Genomic DNA, 27,864 nt, shown 5'->3' on the forward strand with positions numbered 1-27,864 from the left:
ACATCAAGAACATTGATCTACGCTATTGAGATACGATGACATGTATGAACCAAGTCAGCGAGCTTGACCACCCGATCCCGTTAGCCGCCTCCTACAACAATGGAAACCCGTCTTTTACGACGATCATGGTTTGCTGAAAACCTCTTCTACCCCGAATCTTCATGGGTCTAAAGATGTTTTGAAATCTAATATGCTGATTTCCCTGGTCTGTTACAGGAATGGATACAATAATGAATTCCTTCTTCGTTACTTATTTCCATTGTCAGGACCTGAAAAGTACAGAACTACATGTACTTAAACACGGAAAATGACAGATTATGTGTCAAGTCACAAGAGCATGGTATGCTAAACGTGTTATATTAGGACAGGAAAAAAGGTATATGCTTCTGTTGAACGGTTCTGTACATGCACACAGTTGATCCATGGCAATGACATAAGATTTCAACAAGGAAGAGTGTTTCATGTTTTGGTTACCTTGAGAATGTGCTCCAGTGTTCTGGTATGGAGATACTCTGATGGACTCATAGGTCACAGGGGGAGTCTCTGCTATGCCTTCATAGGTACTTGTTTCTGCTGCGGCATCCACTGAAGATGTAATTCATTACGTATTTAATCCACATCATAACTCTTCTTAAGAGCACTTCAATGTTACCTTCACTGGAATACTGATATTTAAATCAGTATTGAGCAAAATGACAAAAGCTTTATCTACCTTTTGTATTCTCATAAATCTTCAACTGAGAGTACTGTTGTTTTTCTGATTCCTCCATATTTGAATACTGGGCAGGACCATTTATTTGATCTGAAACAAAACAATGTGGAAATATTGTAATGATTTCAGTGCTAAACAGTCCCATACAGATTGGTAATTTCAGCAAAAGGGTAACAACCAATACCCAGTACATACCTAATGATGAATACCCTCTGTTGTCCATTTCTGCAGTTTCATGATTCCTGGTGCTGCAAAATTAATAAGGTCGGTTTCAACAAGAAACATAATTGAATGGAGAGCTAACATTCAGAATGTAACATACGTCTTTAGTTATCTTATTATGGCTCTATTACCTTATTTAGTATTTTCACATGTTCTGTACATTGTTATCTTTAACTCTGACATTCATAATACCTTTTTCGTGATGCAGTTTCTGGAAAACAAAAATATCCACATGGTACATATTGTAAAACACACATCACACATGCCAATAAAACTCGTCATTCCTAAAGAAAACCTACAGCAGCAAGGATCAAGTCAACTGTAAATGACTGCATGTTTATAGTATTAACAACATAAATTTGATGATGAAAATGTGTCGTTTATGTCAATATTAATGTCAACACATGCTAATTAGGAAATCCTAGGCCTGACAATTAGGTGTCCAAACCCATTCATCAATATAATGGAACATCCTTATGAAATTATTCCTATTGACAATCGCTTAACAACGGAAATTTAACTATATACCTTTCATAATATGGCCGAGCCTAGGCTTGTATACCTTTCGGTACAGTACCATCAGAACAATTCCCCCAATGAGCAAGGTAAGAAGCATGCCTCCTACTGTGGATCCTGCTATTAGCCCTGTACACGAGCATGGAGTTTCGAGTTTTTGCTGATTTGGTGGATCTACAATGTAAGGACGAGTGCTAATCGTTTGACAGTGTAAAGGGTCGGATGAAAGGGTAATTGTGTCCAGTTTCCTACTGTCAAACAAACTAATTGGTGATTGTTGGGTGATGACACAGAATACATTGGTTCGAATTTCAACATATGTGTAAACGTGATGGCTGGTATCATTGATACTGACACTGCTAAAAGATATGTAGATCACAACTCATTGGCTCGAACACAGATACACATGTTCACGTTGAATGAATAGAACCCTTGGAAACTTCATATAAGGAACATAACTTCAAGTACTTCAAAATAAGAAATGAAAAAGATGAGTTATATTTGTGAACATAAACAAGGAAAAAATGAAACTTCCAAATACAACATATGCTGATCTATTCTTTATGGTGATGAGTTGTTAATTACATTTAACTGAAAATCAGATTAATTCATTTGTGATTCTGCTTGAGTGACACATACCTCCAGCAGTCCTAGTTTCTACTAATACATATCTGTTAGAATCCACATAGTCATTTCTAGCATGTAGTCGAAATATGTAAATATCTCCTGGTGTAAGCCCAGTCACTTCCACCACCATCATCTTGCCGGTGTCTGCATAGGTCTTGTAGACAGTCCAAAGTCTTGTAGCAAACGTGAGATGCTCGAGCAGAAACGTCTGAGGGTGTCCACCATTGAAACCAGGCAGCCACGATAACCATACCGACGAAGTTGTTGCATTATCCAGGTCTCTAAACTGTGTAGGCATCTGTGGTGGCCCTTCCAAAAAGAAATAATGGGAAAGGCAATGCTGTCATTGCTTACTCGGAGAATTTTGTAATGTTAAGCTCTTCATTTGTACAATGACGATGCAATGAATACAGAACAGTCAGAGAAAGACATTGAAACATATAAACAAGTGCAACCTGAAATAGTGAATGATAAATGAGAATGTCACAGCTAACCTTCAGACACTATGCTGACTGTGTATGCCACTGAACCGCCAACACCATCGTCCACTGTCAGTCTGTAGTCCCCGAAGTCCTGCTGTTGGAGGTTAGTAAGGTGTAGTCTGGCAGTGACTGAGATGTCTGAGACAGGGCTGGAGGAACCAGTGAGGTCCTTGCTGGTGCTGGTGGTTCTACTCCAGGTGAACGTAGGAAGGGGGTACGCCAGGACCGACACAGACACGTTCACTTTACCACCCAGTCTAGAGGCGTATTTCAGTTGCTGGGCAACTGTCTCATCTAGTCGAGGAAAACCTGGTTAAATGTAGACAACATATGCAATGTCTCTCGAACAAATAATATCGGATAAGTGTAGAGTATGAAGAAGACCAAATGTATTGATTAATTAGAATTTTTGATCGGGAGCCTTCTTTTCAACTCTGCAGTATCAACATAGGAGGCATGATAAAACAAATACACAAACGTACCGTAGACTTGTCCTTTACTCAACAGTGCTATTTTCATAGACATAAACATCAATGGGAATCATCACAACACTACCATTTGTATATAATATCCAAACAGATTACATTTGACCAGCAACTCCAGCCTCTGGCTGACAGGTGCCCCGATGTAGTTAATGGCAGTACATGAGTAGTTCCCTCTTTGTCTACAGTCTGCTGACTCCAGTCTGTATTCTGCTGTCAGGGAGTTATCTGCCCTTGTCAACTCCTCAGTTCCATTCAGTAACCTGATGACTGACCTTGGGTTACTATCAACATGGCATCTCAAGGTCACTTGATCTGACTCGTTAACAGTCACTGAACCACCGAGAGAGTTGGCAGTAAACATACTCACTGTGGCTGGATCTGAAAATATAACAGCGTGAAAATCTGTGGTTCGCTTTACAATTGTGAAGATAATGCATAACAAAGTCTATTTTACTTTTCACTATGTTAAAGGATTGTAATGTGTAGATTATATACTTACACTGAACTTTAACACCGATTGTAACACTGTCACAAGTGGAGACTATATACTTACACTGCACGTCAACACTGACTGTAACACTGTCACAAGTGTAGACTATATACTTACACTAAACATCAACACTGACTGTCACACTGTCACAAATGTAGTCTATATACTTATACAGAACATCAATACTTACTGTAACACTGTCACCAGTGTAGGCTATACACTTACACTGAACATCAACACTGACTGTAACACTGTCACTACTCCCGTGGGTATTAGAAGGCTGACATCTGTAGGAGCCTGTCTTAGATCTGTCAGCATGTCCCTGGAGCATGGCTCCACTGCTGAAGGCTGTTCCATTGTGTAACCACCGGTAGGTACATCCGGGTCTACAGAGGGCGGAGCACGTGATTGATGGAAGAGCCTGTTGTTCTGTCACAGTGTAGGCGTAGGTTGGGGGAGTTAGGGAGATCTGGTAGGGCCCGTCTGGAATACATGGCACAGTGGTACTGATCGCGTGTGTGTGTGTCTGTGTGCGTGTGCGTGTGCGTGTGCGTGTGCGTGTGCGTGCGTGCATGTGTGTGCGTGTGCGTGTGGCTGTGCGTGGCTGTGTGTGGCTGTGTGTGTGGCTGCTTGCATTAGTCGGGACTAATGCCGATTGCAAAGTGCGAGCCCACTGAGATACCATGCAGCAGTTTAACATAAATACCCCACTCAGACACTTTATTGGTGATGCTTTGAAACTTTATGCTGCCAAAATCCCCGAGTACTGCAATACAAACTTTCTATTTACCTCTTAATTTCAACAGTATTTAGGAATCATAGGAGACTGCAAATCCCCTCCCACAAATTCACAAAAATATGTCAATAATGCAGGGATTTTTCTGATGAATGCATTTTGTCTTGTCTTGTTTCGGGAAAGATAGTGGTTTATTTCGGGAATCAATCATCCGCCTGATGTGTTATGAAATGAAATGTGACAAAGAAAGGTCAGGTTATATTACATATGTACATATATTTATTTATTTGGAGACCTGCGATAGAAACAAAGCTAGTGAAACAACTCATCACATTCGATTAGGTATTTCAACAATTCAGCGAGTTTGAAGATATATTGTGTGGATACTTGTCTGATGTTTCTTGAAAACTCGGCTGGGTCCATCGGGAGTAGATTATCAGTAGATAATAAGACACAAGAGTAAACGTAGACATAGCCTACAGTTGCACAGTGCTACCGACGCCCCCATTCGTAGGACCAGTTGATGACCAGAAATTGACCCATAATGATTTTTAAACAGTTGGTGACATACAATTTACTTTAGTAGATCCCTTAACTGCCTATAACACACAGACGGCCAGACTATATCAATAGCTAATGTAACTGACGCTCTCAACAATTTCTTTGAAAATAGTTGTTCTAAATGTAGTTCTTTTTGTTTTATTAGTGTATGTTTGATAACTGTTCATATTGACAGTTGATGATTGAACTTTACATGAATCAGTACTTACACTGTGGCTCCATGTTGAACCCCTGGCTCCACTCTGACTCCAGACCCTGACTTTCTGTGGCTCTACATCTGAAGCTTTGACTGTCCCGGGAACTCACTGTGAAGGTGTAGGGGGAACCAGGGGAGGTAACTGTGATGTCAGTGTTGTCACGCTGCCAGGTGTAGGTCAAGGTCAGACTGTGGTCTGACGGGACAGTGGTAGAGGTGGAGCTGCAGGTCAAGGTCACATGCTGGTTGTAGACAGGGGTTGTTGACACAGGACGGCCAGGAGTGGTGGGCTTGCCTTTCCAAAGACATCATGTGTTAATCAGGAGCTTGTACAGCTTAATTTGAAACATAGAGATATATAGATATATATAGCGTGGTTTGATGGGTGAATGCTTAAGTGTGGTTTGTGCCATTTTAGCAACATTCCACTAATAACACGAAGATGGCAATAGAATGGGTATATCTTATTTTACCCACTTCGAGAATCGAAGGGGGTCTTCCATGTAGCGATACATATCATTATCTTGCCATGGTATTAACACCAGCTTTAGGATGTATAACCATCTACATACTGACAAAAATGTAATGAATCGTATGAAGTCTTATTATCCACTCTTAAAGATAAGCATTCGTGAGAACGTTGTGTCTCTTACACATATAACCATGTCATGAATCTAACAGTACTGAGGTGACATCAACGATGAAGGGCTGCAAGCTCAACATTGACGACCAAGGCTATGACTAACTCATGTGCTTATATACTTTCAATTATAATAAAACGAGTTTTGAAAGCGAAACACAAAATACACCCTCCCCTCCTGCATCCGCGTCTTATTTAACTTTGAACTTTTGGAACATATAAGTTGTTCCGTCCCATATTTAGAGGCCTGGGAGGTCCAGACGTCTACTGTGATGCAATTCGCTGTGCAGGGTTACGTCCCTGTTGTGTGCCAGAACCCATGGTCGTGGATGTGAATGCCTGAATCGCCCTGATAATGTTTCAATGTTTGTCGGTCCAACACCGTGCTCGTGGATTTCACCGATCAGGATAACTTCGGGATTTCATCCACATGTAGATGGACTTCCACAAACTCTTACTCACGTATTTGATTTATATAATTAGACATGAATGTGGATTTATTTTCACATTGATTGACTATATTACATTTTCTCTACTTAATCAATCATGGTGTTGAGTTGGATCAAAACAACAGATAAGATACACTAACGATCTCAAATCTCGTGTGTGTTCAGTGTTCTGCAAGTTTATTGTTGAACGGAATTATAATGCACACTCGATAAGTCGAGGGATACTTGTAATTCCGTTCATTAAATGATATCTTACGATTACCTTTATTGTTTCCCGGGGGCGGTCGCGTAGCCTAGTGGTTAAAGCGTTCGCTCGTCACGCCGAAGACCCGACGTGAAGCCCATTTCTGGTGCCCCCCGCCGTGATATTACTGGAATATTGCTAAAAGTGGCGTGAAACCATACTCACACACTCACTATTGTTTCTCGGTTGTAAGTTAGTGGTTAGTAATGGGTTTTTTTTACACGTCAAGAGGTTACAATTTGCGATACTCATCAAGAAACATATTTACATTACCTAAACCCAACAGTAGCTTAAAGAACGCCTTTGAATGAATAAATACTATTCTTGCTCTACTGGAAATATATCAGATTAAATTTTATACGGTTTTACTACATCAAGTTTAATTGTATTTTAAATATGTGTCTAATATGTACGTGCCAAAACCACCAAGAAATCTGTAGTTGAAAAAAAGTTAACAACATTAGGACAAGTGAATGCTGGCGGTCGGGTCAATACGCTCCAATGGTGTTTGTTTATTTGCTTGTAATCCCTTCAGTCATCAAGAGATGAGCGGAGGTTTTAACCACAAGGCTACCCCACCGTGCCTCATATTATTAGAGACAAGAAATGCAGGTATTGTCACAGAGTTACAACTCTTTCATTTTTTTAAAAAAGTTTCAATGTTTACTTGATCAGGACACGTGATCAAAGTCACGTTATGGAACATTGGTTTTGTTTTGAAACTGCCCTCGTGGTTGTATTTGTATTTAAAGGAGGACTTATGTGGAATGAAATACATGTTTGTGCAACCTCGTGTCTATCATATGTAGGATCTGGTTTGCTGATCTGAGATGAGCAATGTAGTGCAATCCACCTATGGAGGACATACTTTAATCTGTGTGACAGCCGTCCTAATGAGTGAGAGGTCTACCCTAATTACAAAACACGGGTGATTATGTTCACATTACATTAATACTTAACCATATTTTTTTTATTTTTCTGAATATGTATGTGGAATTTAAAGACGACTAAACTCTGATTGTCGTGTCCGAAACGGAAACGAATCAAATACTGAGTAGCCACTCACCCAGGACAACTAGTTTCTGTCCACAGTTCTGTATCACATCAGTAGGCCCTCCAGCCCCACACGTGTATGTCCCTGCATCAGATGTCTGGATGTTGCTCAGGGCGAAGGTGACATTCCTGGCTGCTATGTTCCCCTGGTACACCAGTCTATCTCTGTAGTTGCCAGTAGGGAGGAATGTCCCAGTACCTGTCACTATGAACACAGCGACACCAGCAGGACTGACAGTGAAGAAACTACTCCCTGTCCCCAGACCTCCCTGTGGAATCTCCCAGCTGAACCTGGCTGTGTCAGACACTGCAGACAACACTGGACTAGCACTGGGGGCACCTGATATAACACCTGCAGGAAGAAGATATATCTAGCATGTAGCATGAGATATGAGCGTACATAACGCCAAGTCGAATCGTGCTCTGTTGTGATGATTAAACAAGAAGACATTCTATTTACCATAAGTATGTAATTTTATATAAGTATATAACTCAGTAAAAATATGTAATCATTACACATGTGGGTGATACGAATTAATTACCTGCAATCACATATAATATAGTAGCAGAAGCTATCTTCATCATGTCTGTGGTCTGTCAAATCGATGAGACCTGGAATATAGGTTCATCATTTATCAGACATTTAGATGTTGTTTTGAGTATCTGAGATGAGATGCATATGAGAGAAGGATCGTGTGACTGTCTTACCAGCTGTCTAGTTTTGTCGTGATGATAATGTGTGTGACAATTGTCGTTAATGTATCAGACTGTCAATTATGCATGGGAAAAAATATGTATTTCACACTGAATGCTAATGGACGATTCAGATGAATATATGCGTTTTAACTCTCCCTTCATAAACTTCAACAAGATAGTATAATTTGTTATCATATTGTTAACTGTACTAAAACAAACAATAATTAAACATTAGTGTGATATACGTCCACATGACATATTTGTGATATCATACACATATATGAACAGGGGCAATCGGGTAGCCTGGTGGTTTAAGCGTTCGCTCGTCACGCCTAAGACCCGGGTTCGATTCCCGACATAGGTACAATGTGTGAAGCTCATTTCTGGTGTCTCCCGCCGTGATATTGCTGGAATATTGATAAAAGCGGCGTAAAAGCATACTCACTCACTCACATAGTGAGTGAGTGAGTTAATATTTAAAGTCACATCGGCATTGTTTCAGCCATATCGTGACTTGAGCAAGTTATGCATTTATATAATATCTTAAGACCTCTCGTCGAAGGACAGTATAACAACTAGCAAAATATCACAGATTCTAATTGTAAAACTAGTTTCAGAAAAATAAAATAATCAGATTATAACAGACGACACAATATAAAAACGGGCTATAGATCATCAGCAACTGAATGCAGACCACCATACTGGGGACCATGGGGACTTACACTCACTCACATATATGAACACACCATGGGCATGATGCTGAGAAACAAGAATAATAACAAGGGGGATCTTGACTTCGAACCCATTGGATCCTGGCATGCCTAAGAAAGCCCGCCCCATGACTGAAGGAAAGAAAATCATCCTGATAAGATGAACATACATACTGGTACAAGACGTCAGTGAGAGGATAGTTTTAATATCTTCATCAAAATTTTCTGCATTTCCAACGTCAAATGAACCAAAGCAATTATCTCGCCTTAACAAAAATAACGTACCTAGTTACAAAGTTACCTTTGAGGCCAGATTTGGACAAATACGCTTTAAAAACATCAACAACTATAAAATGTCATTCTGATGTCACTGAACATGAGACCTTAGTTTAGTGGACAAAGGGACACAACTCTGCATAGCCTATAGTACGACAAAGACAACCCCTTTCATATCAGTGTGTTCAGTTACCAGATTGTACCTGGCAAGATATGCGTTTTAATTAACCCTTCACGTACAAACAATTAACACACAGGTAACACCTATGTACCAATAGTACATAGTGAAAGTACTCGAGTATGTAGAGATATTGTGGGTTATTCCCAGATGTGTTGTGTCATGTGTGTTCAACATGGTGATACAAACAATCGTAAACAAATAATATGGCATGTGATAAGGTTAGAAATATGTACTTTACACATACCTGCTGAGACTTCAGTTAGTCAGACACAAATGTCGTCGTGTGTGACCGGGTATCTCAACACAGAAGTAATATACAAGGTTTACATGCTTATCAGCCGCTTTAAACGAGTTCACTTGTGTCTAAATATAGCCGATCTGCGGCATACGAATGCTGATTCAGTGTTACAGACGAGAGTGAGTGACATGGTGCGCCAATGAGGTGAGTGAGTGAGTGGGCGGGTGAGTGAGCTAGTGAACTAGTGTGTCAGTGAGTGAGCTAGTTAGCCAGTGAGGTGAGCGAGTGCGCGAGTGAGTCAGTGAGTGAGCTAGTGAACCAGTGAGGTGAGTGAGTGAGTGATGAGTGGGTGAGTGAGTGAGTGAACGAGTGTACTAGTGAGTGAGTGAGCTTGTGAGCCAGTAAGGTGATTGAGTGAGTGATTGAGTGAGTGAGTTAGTGAGTGAAATAGTGAACTAGTGAGCCAGTGAGGTGAGCGAGTACGCGAGTGAGTCAGTGAGCTACTGAACCAGTGAGGTGAGTGAGTGAGTGAGTGAGTAGGCTAGTGAACGAGTGAGTGAGTGAGTGAGTGGGTTAGTGAGTGAGCTAGTACACGAGTGAGTAAGTTTGGTCTAACCCCAGTCAGAACACTGGTATATGAATGCAGGTTTATTTAGAGTTTAAGAGTTTTAGAGTTTTGAAATGAGTGAGTGAGTGAATACGAAAACGTATACTTTGTGTATACTCTCCACAACAACTCCAGATGCATATACATATGGTTTCCAAAACCCATTGTTGTCCTTTGTGTATTTTACGCTTTTATCAGGTAATTCAGTTTAGTGAGTGAGTGAGTTAAGTTTTAAGTCACATGGGCAATATTTCAGCCATAACGTGACTATCAAAGGTTTAAAATTATAAATACTTTGAAAACGTATAAAAAACCTGCCAACGATGGGCAGTAAAATAACTAGACTTATCACAGAGAAATATTTAAAACTAGTATGGAGTCATAAAATTGATATTACTATACATAACAATACATTATAAAAACAGGCTATGATCTCCAACAACTGAAGGTAGATCACCACACTGGGGACCATGGGGACTTACAGTACTTTTGCTACCTGCATGGACCCCAGCTGGATTTACATCATCCCTTCAGGTGTTGGCGATGATTGACAAATGTAGCCAGAATAAAAGAACATATATACTACGATTAAAATTGTGGTGAAAAAACATTACTTTGAATGACGTGGTCTGACAAACCCTCTCTGGGGGACAATCATTTTACACTACTTCAACCCCCATCAAGGGTAAAGCCACGAACAATCTCAGTTAACAAGTTTTCCGCTACCAATACTAAAATATATATTATTTACAGAACATATCATCAAAATTTATGTAATAATTCTATTTCTTTTAAAAAACCAATAATTAAATGACTACTTACGTGATTAAAAAGATCCTTTAGCGATGAAACTGTGAAATAGTTATCCCTTGTGATGGAAAAATCAATACAGTCAAGCAGGACATGCTTGACCGTGATTCTTTCATCACAAGGGATACAGAATGGAGGATCCTCACCTTTAAGTAAATATTCATGAGTATAACGTGAGTGACCAATACGACATCGTCTTAATACAACCTCTTCAAATCTGGACGGACAGCCCAAGTAGGTGTAACCAGTATTTGGTTTTATTTCATGTAATTTATTTATACCTACTTGGGTGTCCCACTTCTTTTGCATCAGATCACGGATGTAAGATCTAATTATAGGTTTATAATCACTGTATGGTAAAAGAAGTGGTGTCACAGATTTGTTGAGTGCTGCTTTTGCGGCAGCGTCAGCCAGTGTGTTACCAACAATCCCAACATGGCTTGGTAACCAACAAAAGACGATGTCATATTGGCCAGTCGCAAGATCATTAAATAACTCAAGAATTTCAATTAAAAATGGATGTTTACATGACATATTTTTAATAGCCTGAAGGCACGAAAGTGAGTCTGAAAAAATAATGAATTCTTTATATTTAGATTTGTTCTTGATATATTTTAGTGCCGTTAAAATGGCGTGTGCTTCTGCTGTGAATATGGAACTATTATCGGGTAATCTTGAAGATACTGTTCTGGATCCAATGACAGTGGCACTAGCAACTGCGCCACCATCCTTGGATCCATCTGTAAATATAGATTTATAAGTGTCATAATTGTTTCGTAATTGATTGTATTCTTGTTTATAAATAAGTGGGTTTGTATCAGATTTCTTAAGACTAGTTAATGTGAGATCTACAGTTGGTCTTACCATTTGCCAAGGAGGTGTTGAAAAAAGTTGTGTGGGAGCTATATCTTGAAAGTTAATGCTCGCAGCAAAAACGACTGATTTTATTCTTATTCCAAGAGGTGGAACAAGAGATGATTTCTTATTGTAAAGATCTTCGTAGAGAGGATTAAATACGCAATTAAAAGCTGGATTTGACTGATTTGAATATAATTTAGTGATGTATTGTAATGATAATTTCAGACGGCGTTGTTTAAGAGAAGGCTCATCCGCTTCAACAGACAGACTTGGAATAGGAGAAGTGCGAAAGGCACCAAGGCAAAGCCTCAGACCTTGGTGATGGATAGTATCTAGTTTTTTTAGATTACTTTTACATGCTCCACCATAGACGATGGAGCCGTAATCAAGTTTAGAACGGATCAGTGATCGATATAAGTGTAAGAGGGTTGTCTGATCCCCTCCCCACTTTGAATTAGAAACAACTTTCAAGAGATCGAGTGCCTTCAGGCATTTAGATTTAAGGTATTTAATATGTGGGAGGAAAGTTAAGTGGCTATCAAAAATAAGTCCCAAGAACTTGGCCTCCTTAACAACTTTGATAGGAGTGCCATTCAGAAATAGTTCAGGGTCCTTATGTGGCTTATATTTTCTGCAGAAATGTATGCAATTAGTTTTTGATTTGGAAAATTTAAACCCGTTTTCTAGACACCACTTGTTAATTTTATTGAGACATAATTGTAATTGCCTTTCTATTGTGTGCATATTTTTACCACGGCAAGATAGATTAAAATCATCCACAAAAAGTGATCCATCAACTGAATCATTTAAAACTTTTGACAAACTGTTAATTTTGATACTAAATAAAGTGACAGACAAAATACTGCCTTGTGGGACACCCTGATCCTGATTATAATGATCAGACAGGGTTGTACCCACTCGGACTTGAAATTGCCTGTCTGTTAAAAACTGGGATATAAAATGAGGCAGACGGCCTCTTAATCCAAAATCATGAAGATCTTTTAAAATACCATGTTTCCATGTTGTATCGTAAGCTTTTTCTAAATCGAAAAAGATCGATACAGCATGTTGTCTATTTACAATGGAATTTTTAATGAACGATTCTAAACGCACTAAATGATCGATAGTACTTCTGTTCTTCCGGAAACCACATTGTATATTGGTAAGAAGATTATTTGTTTCCAAGTACCACACTAATCGATTATTTACCATGCGTTCCATCGTTTTACAAACACAGCTAGTTAGTGAGATAGGTCGGTAATTTGATGGATCAGAATGATCCCGCCCAGGTTTGGGTATTGGTATAACAATGGCATTATGCCATGAAGGTGGAAACGTCCCAGATGTCCAAATGTCATCAAATATAGTCAACAAAGTTGCAAGGCATGATTCGGGCAAGTGTTTCAGTAGCTGATAATGAATATTATCAGCGCCTGCTGCTGTATCATGAGCTTGCCCTAAGGCAGTATATAGCTCATGTAGTGAAAATACCTCATTGTAATCTTCACCATTATCAGATGTAAAATTTACTTTTTTCTTTTCCTGTTGGAGCTGATATTTTTGAAATTCAGGAACGTAATTTGATGAAGACGAATGTTGAGATAACGTTTTCCCAAGGCTATTGGCAATATCAGACTTATTCGTTAGCAAAGTATCGCCATCCTTTAGATGGTTTACTGTAGAATTTGATCCCTTGCCTTTGATCTTTTTGATCATGTTCCATACCTTGGACATGGGGGTACGAGAGTTAATTTTTGAGACATAATTCTGCCAGGATTGACGTTTATTTTGTTTGAATAGACGCCTCGCCTTAGCATTTGAAATTTTGACAGTGTTTAAATTATGGACAGTGGGATGTTTACGGAAGTATTTCTCCGCCTTCTTACGACATTTCCTAGCTTGTTTGCAAGAGTCATCAAACCACGGTTTACGAACATGTGGGTTGACGGAGGACTTAGGAATTGATTCATCAGCAATTTTATTCAGTTGATCTGAGAACAACTGAATCGGGTCATTAACATTCTGAAAGGACGTAGGTTGTAATTTATCTTTGCATAAAGATTGAAATAAAGGCCAATCAGCCTTCACAAAATTCCATCGAGGTGAAGGTGGATCATCAGCGGGATTAATGGGTTTAAGCACCGTGGGGAAATGGTCACTCCCACATAGGTCATCATGGACAAACCATGAAAATTCATTCAACAAAACTGAATCCGTCAATGACAGATCTAATGATGAATACGTACCAGTTGCAGGGTGTAAGTAGGTGTCCGAGTCATCGTTAAAGATGCAGAGGTCATTATCAGAAACAAAATCCTCAATGACTTTACCCTTTTGATTAATGATAGAGCCTCCCCATAAAGTATTATGCCCATTTAGATCACCCATGATGAGACAGGGCTTTGGGAGCTGGTCGTACAGTTTTTGGAGATCATTACGCTGAAGATTTGAGGATGGAGGAATGTATAAGGAGCAAAGTGTGAAGGCAATATGCAGTGTAAGTCTAACTGCAACTGCTTGCAAATTCGTGTCAAGCGGAACAGGACTGTGAACAACGCCCCGCCGCACCAAAATAGAAGCACCTCCAGTAGCTTTATCTCCCGGAGGAGAAAAAGAATGATAGGAACTATACTGCCTTAATTCAAATTTATCAGTATTTTTCAGGTACGTCTCTTGTAAACAAATTGCTGATGGAATAAAATCAGTTGTTAATAACTGTAGTTCGTTAAAATTGTGCCTAAGCCCTCTGCAATTCCATTGAAGTACATTTGAATGATTCATGGCGGTTCCACAGGAGATCGCTCACGTGAACGTGAAGAGGAGTCACAACTGTTGGTGTGATGTGAGGATGGAGTAACATCCATCTCTAAAGGTTCAAAGAAGTTGTGAACATCTACAGATGTTTCAGTAGGAGTCGGGATCTTTGTTGTAATTTTCCTGTTTTGTTTTTTCTTTTGTTTTCTTGACGTGTCAGCTGATGTTTGTACAGTAGCTGACATTTCTGGAGCTGCTAAAGATTGAGTCAAAGTTTCACTCATAATCTTAGATGGTGGAGAATTGTCACATGCTGTAGTAGCTAATTGAGGTGTCTGGCTTTCAGATGTTGTCGTAATAGGCATTGGATGGTCTGAATTTGTCCATGTCAAATCTGTTTGACATTCTATTGATCTAGTTGTGGAAGGGCGAGAGACAGCTGCAGCATAGGTTTGTGTTGATGGAGGAGACCGGCTGGCAACAAGTTTTTTAGCATCTAGATAAGACAAATTATTTTGACATTTGACAGTCAAAATATCCTTTTCCAGTTTCCACAGTGGACAGAATTTGGAAGAAGCAACATGTCGGCCATTACAATTAACACATTTGAGTTCAGCTGTACAATCAGAACCGTCATGATTGCTACCACAGCGGAAACAAACAGACGATCGATTGCATGTCTTGGACCCATGTCCAAACTTCTGACACTTATAACATCGGAGTGGATTGGGGACATACACCTCCACTCCGATGTTGAAATAGCCTGCCTTTATTGATTGGGGTATGGTTGAAAGGGAGAAGGTGAACAAATATGTGTTCGTAGGAACGAAGGTCTCACCGTCTTTTCTTGAGAAACGTTTCACTGACGTGACATGTTGTTCCTGTAATTCATCAAGTATCTCGTCCTCTGACATCTCAGCCAGACAACGGGCTCTGTCGCGGATGATACCTCGACTTGAATTTAGCGTTCTGTGCTCAGAGACAACTACTGCAGTGTTTGCAAACATTGTACACTTCAAAAGATTGATAGCTTGCTGTCTCCGTGCACACTCCACCAAAAGAGAGCCGCCCCGGAGCCGTGAAACATTTTTTACCTCTCCGCAAATACCTTCAATGGCTTTGCAAATTGCAAATGGATTCATTTTTAAAGGATGATCAGTTCCAGATTCAACTACAAGAAATCGTGACCAATTAGAATTTTGTTGAACAGAAGCAGCGTCAGATGAGAAAGTCTCAGCTTCTAAACGTCTTTTCTTTTCGTTGCGGTTTGAACCAGAGAGATTGTTTGCCATGGTGAAAGTAAATGATTCAGCACCTCTGCTCCCCACCCACCATGGAGTGCTACAAAGAGCGATGTTATATTGCACCGGATCTCCAACATGCAAACATCAGGAATACAGAGGTGGTATACTCCAGTAAGAACAACATGAATAGCTGTATTTGTCTATCAAATAAAATGCCAGGCTGGTTCGGCCCATGACAGGAAATTGAAGACATACAGAACTCAGAGGTCGAAAGTACCAGATTGGCCCATGAGCCACCGCCTTCTGGCGTAAGACTCTAGGCAATTTATTCAATCCAAAATTGATAATATACACAAGATATGCACGGCCAAGACCGAAATATACATTAGAATACAACACATGTGTGCATATACATTATTACGCACAGGGCCTGGCATGACCAGCCGATTGATAAGACCGGGCCCATCTTACCACCCGTCTAGGCGAAGTAAGGGTCGAAGTAGTGTGTTGGGCAAAGGAACACAGTTCCAGGAACCAGTGCCCTCAACTACCAGACTCCTGTCCTCCGCCGACACAGGGACGCAACCCACGGCAAACGGGCTGCCCACTTTGGTCGCCTCTTACGACCAGCAATGGGGTGCTGTGGAAATATTCTACCCCGGTTCCACACAGGGGAAGAGCTATTAGCGCTACCCAGCACTCACCACGAGGAGGTTGCTCTTCACGAGTGCCGCAATTCAGTTTAACCTCATTGTAAGATGGTTGTGTGAAAAAGGTATTTATACCTTAAACTTAGGTGGATATAACATTAATATCATTGGCGCATTCATCTGGTTATACATAGGGACAAAGAAAGTACCGCCAAATGTCAAATTTCATTTTCACTTAATTTTGAACAGCCACCACCAATCAAGAAAACAGTAACATGTCGCAATGTGAAGGGCATATCTCTCGATGACTTTAGAGCTGACCTCTTACAATCTAAAGTGCTACAAGATGTTCCACCAAACATTGTGCATCTCCACAGATGGGGATTAGAACAATTAGATAAGCATGTTCCACCTGCCTCCTGACACATACATGTCAATGGTCTGTAGTATGATCCGGACATACCAACAACAAAACAAATTAGTCGAAAAGCAGAAAGAAAATGAAGAAACTCAGGAGGCCAAATCTCATTCCTCCCATGAGATGTAAATTATCTGAAAATATATTATAATCATAATAATAATAATAATAATAATAATAATAATAATAATAATAATAACTACAGATTTATATAGCGCTGGTATCCAGTTCGAAGAACTGCTCAAAAGCGCTTCATTTGAGTCTAAACAAAGAAGAGACATTACACAGCTAGGAAAACACAAAGCCTCAATACTCCAAGAAAGATTTGGTGAAAAGATAGGTTTTGAGTCTTGATCGGAACAAAGTAGGACTGTCAGTGTTCCTGATATCCAATGGCAGCCTATTCCATAGCTCAGGGGCAACTTTGGCGAAACTCCGACCTCCAAAAGTCGCCGTTCTAACACTAGGAACAGAAAGTAGGGACTGGCAGCTTGATCTGAGAGATCTCCCAGGCACGTACTCTTCAAGAAGCTCGATGATATAAGTTGGTTTTTGATTGTGTCTCGCATTGAACACAATCAGCATCACTTTATAATGGATTCTCTCATTGATTTTGAGCCAGTGGAGGTTCCGTAGAATCGGTGTGATATGGTCAAACCTTTTGGATTTAGTAACAAGCCTGGCAGTACAGTTTTGAACTCTTTGAAGTTTAGTCAAAAGGTTATGAGGAAGGCCGATGAGTAGTCCATTAAAGAAATCTAGATGTGAAAGAACACATGCGTGAGCTAGAGAAGCAGCTGTTTTGGCATTTATACACTGGCGAATTTGTCCAATATTCCTGATGTTCAGCTATGCTCGCTTGCAGATGTTATCCACGTGAGAAGCCATAGATAGTGATGAGTTGAAAATCACACCCAGGTTACGAACTTCTTTGCCTGGAACGATCATATTGCCTCCGGTGTCGAGACTAGGATAGCTCACTCGGTTTCTGATGGCGTTGTTGCACATAAAGAGAACTTCAGTTTTGTCACAGTTTAATTTGAGAAAATTTGTCAGGCTCTCTGGTCTCAACAGTTAAAACTTATAGGGAAGGATGAAGACAGTCATGTCACTTCCAAAATAGGAAAGCGATGTTATCCACTCGGAAAATTACAATACATTCTTCACAGGCGAGATTGATAAAATCCAGGCTGATCTCAGATCTCTACAAACCTGTGAAGCAAATGATGCACGTGTTGATAACGTGTATTCTGAATGTGTGGAGCTAGCTGAACTTGACCGTTGTCTGAGAATCAGGTCCGTTCCCTTGTAAGTCAATCAAAGCCAACTACGTGTAAACTGGATCCGATTCCAACCAAACAGATAATGCAGTTTTGTGATGTTCCTATTTCTATTTCACCAACAGCATAAGGCTTCCGGCTGGCTGGATACCAAAAGTGTTAACAAATATCCGAGATGGTAACATCGTTTTCTTTTCTTTTTTTTGAATCTCCAATTTCCCCATGTCTTGGCTCCTGACACAACAGCAGCTAAGATCATTTATCCTCTCTCAACACACAACAACATCACAAACCTGTGGAAGAATTCAAAATAAGACTGCCCATATTGTTTCTAAGGCATCAATATTTGAAAGCTCAAATATATCCTATTCTCTTTACTGGCTACCTGTACAAGCATGTATTGAGTACCAACTATTGCTATTACCGTTCCATTGAAAACATAGAACACCACTATACAAGTGTGAGCTGGTGTCCCTATATCAACTCAGGTGGTGTCTCAGATCATGCTCAAAGTAACTGTCTGATGTCTCAAGATTCAGTCTTAAATCATTTGGCAGTAGACCGTTTCGATCTGTTGCTGCCATGGAATTGAATGAACATCCAGACTATCTCAAGAATGCTGAAACACTTGCAACATTCAAACCCCAATTCACGACATATCTTTTTTATAAGCGTCTTTGACTTTTGTATTTGTGTTTGAATGCGCTCTGAGCGTTCTTTGGTCTGGAGTTAGATATCCACCCATTATTAGATTTATGGTTATTACAATGTCAGTCACTGGATTGTCGTGTCACGACTCGATTCTTTACATACCTTTATAATATCGCTAGAATATTGCTTAGAGCGATGTTAAACAAAAACAAAATAACAATTCATTCATTTATCACCATCCATTTACCATGTTGTCAATGTCATTTAATATTTCCTCCAGTTTACCTACCCAGAAACCTACTGGGGCGGTCGGGTAGCCTAGTCATTAAAGCGTTCTCTCGTCACGCCGAGGGCCCGGATTCGATTCCCCACATGGGTACAATGTGTGAAGCCCATTTCTGGTGTCCCCCGCCCTGATATTGCTGGAATATTGCTAAAATTGGCGTAAACCCATACTCACTCACTCTGAAACCTTCCGAGATTCATGAATCATTTGTTATCTACTTAACCACTCATGTTTATAGCTTTAGGTTTTTGAATTATATAACCATTTTTACCGACAGTGAGAGGAGAGAGGAGCTAGCACCTTGTTCATTTGTAACTGACAACAATATTGCATGTATACACATGGTATGGATATTACCACGTTCACACATATCGACATCTAATAATTTAAATATTTACATGGCATCTAATCTTGGGAGTTCTTGTTTTGTATGAGTAACCACCTGTATAAACGTAGATATTTCAACTGTACGAATGTGTGGATGGCTACGGATGGCTTTTCACCGTGCAATTGACTGTGGACATAGTACAAACAACTTGTAATTGTAGATGTCATATTGCTCGACACGAAGTGGAAATTCATTATGGGAAAATCGAAAACATTCTCTTGTTGTAGATTGTGGTACAGAGTCTGTCATCAATATGAATATGTATGGACATTTCCAGATAGGAATTTGTGCCAAGATCCTTTCGCATGTATGTTTCACTGCTTTGCTACACGAGTTATGATATGTCTGTAGTCCCAAAACAAGAACGTTACCTGAGCAAATATATTAATCATCTCAATATAACTTTCCCATGTTGATGGGCCGACTACAAGCAAACATAACACTGATCAACACAAATAGTTACTTTCTTCTTTTTAAAATACTAAATATATAACATTATTCAGATTCACAATTGGCTCAACAATTTGACACAGCAGCAATATATTTCATCAATGCTCTGCCACTACATCAACACACATGACGTTTATACGGTCAGGCAGATGTGGTGGTGTACATACTGCCAACTCTACACCAGCACAATATGACGTTCCCCTCTTGTTCCCCAGTGTTTCAGTCAGGAATATTTTGGATACACGTCAGTCATCACAAGCACAAAACTACAGTCATGGGTATTTGACAATGGACTAACCTATATAAAGTCACACTCAGATTCCACCAAATTGCTTACATTTACATAGCGAATGGCCCAACTGTGCATGTGACTATTGCTATTGAATGTGTCATTCGTCTGACTTAGAAACAAAACTATCCAAATGTAATATCCCACTTACTGATTATAACATCCCAACATTGAAGAAGAAATCAATGTATCCAACAACACTCCACGGTGTTAGCATTGCGCCCTGTTACCATAAACTGTCACTGTTACGGGTAAAGATGCATTTGAACGTTATATCGATGTGAACATCACAGTGAGGGTTGCGGTATGCATTGTCAATTGTGTTAAGACGACCGCCTCTGTGATAAAATGGTTACATGGTCTGCCAAGAGAGTGGAAGGTCTGCGGTTCGATCCACGGTCGCCCCTGTCCCCCTGGCAATACTATTTTGACGTTAAAAACAAGTTCATGTCACCGCACCTCCTCAATTAAGACATATCTGTCAGCAACGATTTATCATGTTTTGCAGTCCTGGCATCTGGTTAAGTGATGACAATACTTTACTTTATACGACTGTACGTTTGTTTACTAAAACTGACTTTGGGTTCAACAAGGAATGCTGCTTCGCCACAAATAATAGAAACAGGTTAAAGTCATAATGCTTCCATTATGTTTAATTGATCAGCTTAGCGTTTTGTTTATTTATTGTGAAAATATATTTATTTGCTATGTGAAGTCTTCAGTGACAAAGGCAATATATAAACAGGCATGAGCATAACCAACATGATGTGACTAATCTCCTTTAACCATGGTCAATGCTAGGTTTATGTAACTGTGCTTATATAAAACATAAAACAATGTAATGAAAACGTGAATGAGTAATGACGATGTTCTGTATTGGGATTCAGCAATATTCCAGCTACATAACGGAGGTCTGTAAATAATCGAGTCTAGACCAGACAATCGAGTGATTGACATTATGAGGATCGATCCACGCATTGGCATACGATGACATGCATCAGCGAGCCTGACAGCCCTATCCTCTTAGCCGCCTCTTACGACAAGCATAGCCGCCTTGGAAGGCAAAGAAGGGTTGGTGAAGACCTATTCTTGCCCAGATCTTCACGGGTCTAACGATGTTTTGACTTAAAGGAAAGGAATATAATATGTTGCATGTGTTCCGTGGTCTGTTACTGGATCTGATATAATGGTGTCTTCCATTTTCGTTACTTATTGCCATGGTCAGGACCTGAAAAGTATAGAACTATATGTAACTAAATAAGAAAATGGCATCAACCATGGAATGGTAAACCTATTACATTAGGATAGAAAAGAAGGCATACGCTTCGGTTTAATGCTGATAGATTGTTCATGCACCCAGTTGATTCATGGCAATGACAGTAATCAGCAAGAGTGTTTCATGTTTGGTTACCTTGAGAGGATGCCCCAGTGTTCTGGTATGGAGATGCTCTGATGGACTCGTAGGTCACCGGGGGAGTCTCTGACATACCTTCATAGGTACTTGTATCTGCTGAAGCATCTGCTGAAGATGCAATTCATCACGTAGTCAACAACGAATCCATATCATAACTCCTTTCTTCTTACTAGCATGTCAATATTACCTTCACTGGAATACTTAAAATTAAAACAGTATTGAGCCAAATGACCTTTATCTGCTTTTTGTATAGATCACAGGGTGTGTGTGTGTCTCTGTCATGCCTTCATAGGTACTTGTATCTGCTGCAGCATCCACTGAAGATTCATTACGTAGTCAACAACGAATCCATATCATAACTCCTTTCTTCTTACTAGCATATCAATATTACCTTCACTGGAATACTTAAAATTGAAACAGTATTGAGCCAAATGACTTTTATCTGCCTTTTGTATAGGTCACAGGGGTGTGTGTGTGTCTCTGTAATGCCTTCATAGGTACTTGTATCTGCTGCAGCATCCGCTGAAGATGTAATTCATTACGTAGTCAACAACGAATCCATATGATAATTACCCTCATTGGAATACTGAAATTAAAACAACATTGATCAAAATGACAAAACCTTTACCTTTCGTATTCTCATAAATCTTCAACTGTGAATATTGTTGTTTTTCTGATTCCTCCAGATTTGAATACTGGGCTGGACCATTTATCTGATCTGAAACAAAACAATGTGGAAATATTTTATGATTTCAGTGCTAAACCGAACAAGGCATAATGATAATTTCAGCCAAATGAAAACACCCGATAACCAGTACGTACCAAATGATGAATGCCCTCTGTGGTCCATTTCTACAGTTTCAGGATTCCTGGTGCTGCAAAATTAACAAGATCCATTTCGACAAGAAACATAATGGAATGCAGCGCTAACTTTCAGCATGTAATATACGCCTTTAGTTATCTTATTATGATGCTTTACTTTAGTTATTATTTTCACATGTTCCGTACATTGTTATCTTTAACTATGACATTTACACTACCTTTTTCGTAATGCAGTTTCTGGAAAACAAAAATAGCCACATGGTACATGATGTAAAACACACATCACAGCATGGCTACAAAACCCGTCATTTCTAAAGGAAAATTACAGCAGCAAGGATCAAGTAAACTGTAAATGATTCCATGTATATAGTATCAGTAACAGTTGAACATACACGTGAAGGTAAAATACACATCCAAAAAAAGAAATCCTAAGCCTGACAATCATTCTTTCAATCGCATTCATCAATATAATAGAACATCATCATGAAATTAATCCTGTTGATAATCATTTTACAACGGAATCTTAACGGTATACCTTTAAGAATATGTCCGAGCCTAGGCCTATAGCCCTTTCTGTACAGTACCATCAGAACAACTCCCCCGAGGAGCAGAGTAAGAAGCATGCCTCCTACTGTGGATCCTGCTATTACCCCTGTACATGGAGTTTCTAGTTTTTGCTGATTTGGTGGATCTGCAATGTATGCGAAATAACATAAGAGACGAGTGCTAACCGTATGCCATTGTATTCGGGTGAAAGGGTTTCCTTTCCAGTTTCCTCCTTTCAAACAAACAAATTAGTGATTGGATGGTAATGACACAGAACACATAGGTTAGAATCTCAACATATGTGTGAAAGTGATGTGTCTGGTATTATTGATACTGACATTGCTAAAAGCTCTGTACGTCACAACTCATTGCCTCGAACCAAGATACACATGTTCACGTCGAATGAATAGAGCCCTTGAAAACGTCATGAGATGTAAGGAACATTACTTTAAGTACTTCAAAAATATGTCTACATAAACAGGGAAAAAGTAAAACTTCCAAATACAACATATGCTGACATATTACATTATTTATGGTGATGAGTTGTTAATTACATTTAACTGATAATCAGATTAAACAATGTGTAATTCTACTTGAGTGACCCATACCTCCAGCAGTCCGAGTTTCTACAAATACATATCTGTCAAACCAGGCCACACACGGGCTATAATCAATTGTAACAAAATACGAAATGTGGGTTTGGAACCCTATTACATCTATCTGCAACAAACCCACATGCAAATCCGTGACTCACATTGAACGTTCACGTTGACCTGTGCTGTTGCCGTTCCCTGTTGTTGAGATCCTCCACTTGGTGTCAGCGTGTTGCTGGCAGTACAGGTGTAGTTTCCTCCCTGACTCCTGCTGATTCTGCTTCTATCAAGTACAGCCCCAGTACTGACAGTAGAACCACCATAGGTCCAGGTGTACCTTGTTGTTGGAGGGTTGCCTGGTGTGGTGTAGGTACTACAATCTATCCTGAGATTAGAGAACTCTGTGACAGTCTGCGCTGATGGTAGTCCAGATATAGAAGGAGCATCTGAAAAATGGAAATAAGGAATCCATAAGTGCAATTGAATTTGACTGCTGTTTAACAATATACATGGACATTTATATTTACATTCACTGGTTAGTCTACATTGAAGCTAAAATGGATAGAATTATCACTAAACAACCCGCATGTTATCAGAAATGTAACTTGTTAATGCCCTCAGATTGCTTGACGACGTGCCATTATCACGTCCGTTGTTAGGTGACGTCATAATGATGTTCACTAGTGACGTCTTCTAGTTTGTTCTATGACGCTTCCGTTTTTGTGAACGTGTGTCAGTGATATTCGTTGTGTGCTGTTGGCAAAACCGAAATTGTTGTTTATTTGTATTTAATAACAAATTCTATCCATTTAAGCTATAATAATGGTAACGCTATTTTTCAGAGCATTATCATTTACAGAAGACCACGGTCTTTTCAACTGCTCTCCTTCGTCGGGCAGTCAATGGAATACCTGGGGCTTCTGCAAATAATAATGCCCCCAAAAATAGCGTTATTCTAAAAGTAAAATATGCATGACTCCTAACACTCTGCTATGTCAACTGTTATGGCATGATACAATTCATACAATATCAATAATAGTGATAATAATCGTATCTATACAATTTATACAATACGAATAACAAAAAAGTTTACTTTCCTGAGAAGGTGTCGCAATTACTCACACTGTACTCAATTGTAACAAAATACGAAATGTGGCTTTGGAACCCTATTACATCTATCTGCAACAAACCCACATGCAAATCCGTGACTCACATTGAACGTTCACGTTGACCTGTGCTGTTGCCGTTCCCTGTTGTTGAGATCCTCCACTTGGTGTCAGCGTGTTGCTGGCAGTACAGGTGTAGTTTCCTCCCTGACTCCTGCTGATGCTGCTTCTATCAAGTACAGCCCCAGTGCTGAAAGTAGAACCACCATAGGTCCAGGTGTATCTTGTTGTTGGAGGGTTGCCTGGTGTGGTGTAGGTACTACAATCTATCCTGAGACGGGATGACTCAATCACTGTGTAGATGGAAGGCAGGCCGGATATGAATGGGCTAGCTGAAAAAAACATGGTGTAGGTATTACAGTCTATCCTGAGACGGGATGACTCGATCACTGTGTAGGTGGAAGGCGGGCCATATATTGATGGAACAGCTGAAAGAACATAGTGTAGGTATTACAGTCTATCCTGAGACGGGATGACTCGATCACTGTGTAGGTGGAAGGCGGGCCATATATTGATGGAACAGCTGAAAGAACATGGTGTAGGTATTACAGTCTATCCTGAGACGGGATGACTCGATCACTGTGTAGGTGGAAGGCAGGCCAGATATTGATGGAACAGCTGAAAAAAACATGGTGTAGGTACTACAGTCTACACTGAGACGGGATGACTCGATCACTGTGTATGTGGAAGGCAGACCAGATATTGATGGAACAGCTGAAAGAACATGGTGTAAGTGCAACAGTCTATCCTGAGACGGGATGACTCGATCACTGTGTATGTGGAAGGCAGACCAGATATTGATGGAACAGCTGATAGAACATGGTGTAAGTGCAACAGTCTATCCTGAGACGGGTCGACTGAGACGGGAACATAACGTATTTGGTGTCAAATCATCCCCAATATACTGTTATAGATTATGTATGCACCATTTTACCCGACTCACACGGTGTAGATTTAATCATTGTATTATATTATCAGACCAAATTGTAAGATAAACTGCACTAGAAGTAAACGACAAAAGCAAAAGCAGATTGGGGATACAGAGTTTTGAGATAGTGAAAAGTAAAGGAATAAGACGAGCACATAAACATGGAAACATACAAAATAACCAAACACATAACATACATAACACACATAAAACAAAACATAAGTAAAACATATTTCCTGCATAAAGAAATAAGTCAGTTTTATCAGTACTTCATTTTTTTCTAGGTGAAACTTACAATTTAACGCTCCCTCCGATTCGATACCTTCATCACCAGATCGCGATCTCAACTCTACAGTGCTTAAGATGGAGTGGTCTTTCCTGCCCTGTTATTCTAATAGTGTAGTAAGGGAATTAACACACGCTTGTACCTGTTGACAGGTTAAATGAGACATGCACGACTGCATCCAAAAACGTTTCTTAACGCTATCTCAAATAAAACCTATTATAAACCTTTAGTTAAGACTAGTGAACTTCAGTTCATATTTTGATGCAGTTGTTCTTGCAGGTATTATATTGGTAAAGATATGACACCCATAACACACAGTCACACAAAATGTTATGCCATGTGTAATTGTTTTCATAATAATGTGTTCTCCATGAGGTAGAAATATATGCTAAATGTAACTTAGTACACTAAGTGAAGCGGCCACCCTCGACTTGGAAAGGGGCGGTGGAGTAGCTTGGTTGTTGAAGCGTTCGCACGTCACGCTGAAGACCCGGGTTCGATTTCGAACATAGGTAAAATGTGTGAAGCCCATTTTTGCTGTCCCCATCCGTGGTATTGCTTGAAAAGTACTGAAGCGACGTAAGACCATAGTCACTCACTCATTCGTCTTGGAAATATTCATGTATTCACATTCAAATAACTTTTCTACAAGGCGGGACTTCCTGAAACTGCTGACATTTAAATTTGGAATTTAATGGAAAAATAGGCATTTGTCCATTTATGCATTTGACTTACAACAGAAGCGACTCACGGGATCGGGTGATCAGGCTCGCTGACTTGTCATCGTATCCCAAATGCGAGAATCGATGTTCATGATGTCAGTCACTGGATTGTCCGTTCCAGACACGATCATTTACACACCACCGTCATGTAGCTCGAATATTGCTGAATGCAGCGTCAACACTCACATGCACGCACACAGGAAAGCACGCACGCACCAACCCAGGCACGCACGCACGCGCGCACGCACTCACGTACATGCATAATAGCATACATACACCACAACAAAGGCAATGACATCCATATGTCTGGTATCTGACAGTCCATGCACTCACTATACACATGCTAATCCAGTCATAGCTACAGGTCATCCCTGATCCTTCTATCCATAATAATGTCCATCTTATACTTACCCAACACAGAGGCAGAGGCATCCACTTGTCCAGTATTTGACAGTCCACTCACTTGACAATTATATGTCCCAGCATAGTTGGATGTCACGTGACTGGCAGGCAGCTGGATGTCCAGGGAGGAGGTGTAGTCACCAACAAACACGCCCTTGTTCTGCCAGGAGTCCAGGAACACAGCTTTCTGGGGAGTCACTGAACCTGAGACTATGTTCACTACAGTGTTTCCCTCCAGCCTCCTCCATGCGAATGAAGTAACAACATCCCCTGGTGTCACAGTGTAGCTGCATCTCAGTGTCAGAGCCTGCTGGTTGGGTATCCCTGTACCTCCTGACGTTGATACTGTCACTGTTCCCTCAACATCTGGAACGAAACACACAAACACGGAACATTCTCACATAGGACTTCTCTTAACGTTACTCTAGATAAGATATAAGTTGGGCTCCACAGTTTTCGATATTGCCCTTACAACAGCTCAAAAACATTTCCACAGTTCCACATATTCTGTGATAATAGGACATCAGTGCTGCAAACTTTCCTCGATAATAGTATGTTACACCAAACAATGTGTACGTGACATCAGATGTAAGAAAATAATTATATACAGAAAAAAAATTTAATTGATAATACTTGTGCACTGGGCCTTTAATTTTAGCCTGACATACCTTTCATGAGGCTAACTGAAAGCAAAATCGTTGCTGCGCTAGGAAAGGACGCCATTAACAGCAGTGTTCTGAAAAGGTAATACATTTTTTGCTATATAACAATACACATACACATTCA

General features: G+C 39.9%; 2 protein-coding genes across 2 annotated transcripts; both read right to left on the minus strand.

The window, feature by feature from the left end:
• Nucleotides 1–246: 246 nt before the first annotated feature.
• LOC139458185 (protein turtle homolog B-like) lies at nucleotides 247–27,801 on the minus strand. The gene is made up of 13 exons (XM_071239519.1): nucleotides 27,747–27,801; nucleotides 27,088–27,444; nucleotides 24,788–25,072; nucleotides 23,736–24,020; nucleotides 3,144–3,422; nucleotides 2,572–2,868; nucleotides 2,090–2,386; nucleotides 1,463–1,624; nucleotides 1,127–1,145; nucleotides 908–960; nucleotides 713–802; nucleotides 475–585; nucleotides 247–269 (listed from the first exon to the last, which is right to left on the minus strand). Exons 1-13 carry the CDS (start codon nucleotides 27,799–27,801, stop codon nucleotides 247–249), a joined length of 2,313 nt encoding a protein of 770 aa, XP_071095620.1.
• On the minus strand, nucleotides 21,350–23,044 carry LOC139458191 (uncharacterized). The gene is made up of 6 exons (XM_071239525.1): nucleotides 22,971–23,044; nucleotides 22,654–22,672; nucleotides 22,436–22,488; nucleotides 22,242–22,331; nucleotides 21,611–21,721; nucleotides 21,350–21,427 (listed from the first exon to the last, which is right to left on the minus strand). Exons 1-6 carry the CDS (start codon nucleotides 23,020–23,022, stop codon nucleotides 21,405–21,407), a joined length of 348 nt encoding a protein of 115 aa, XP_071095626.1. The 5' UTR covers nucleotides 23,023–23,044; the 3' UTR covers nucleotides 21,350–21,404.
• Nucleotides 27,802–27,864: the final 63 nt, after the last annotated feature.

This window comes from Haliotis cracherodii, unplaced genomic scaffold (assembly GCF_022045235.1).
Source record: "Haliotis cracherodii isolate W230 unplaced genomic scaffold, xgHalCrac1.p SCAF_12, whole genome shotgun sequence".
Classification (NCBI taxonomy): domain Eukaryota; kingdom Metazoa; phylum Mollusca; class Gastropoda; order Lepetellida; family Haliotidae; genus Haliotis; species Haliotis cracherodii.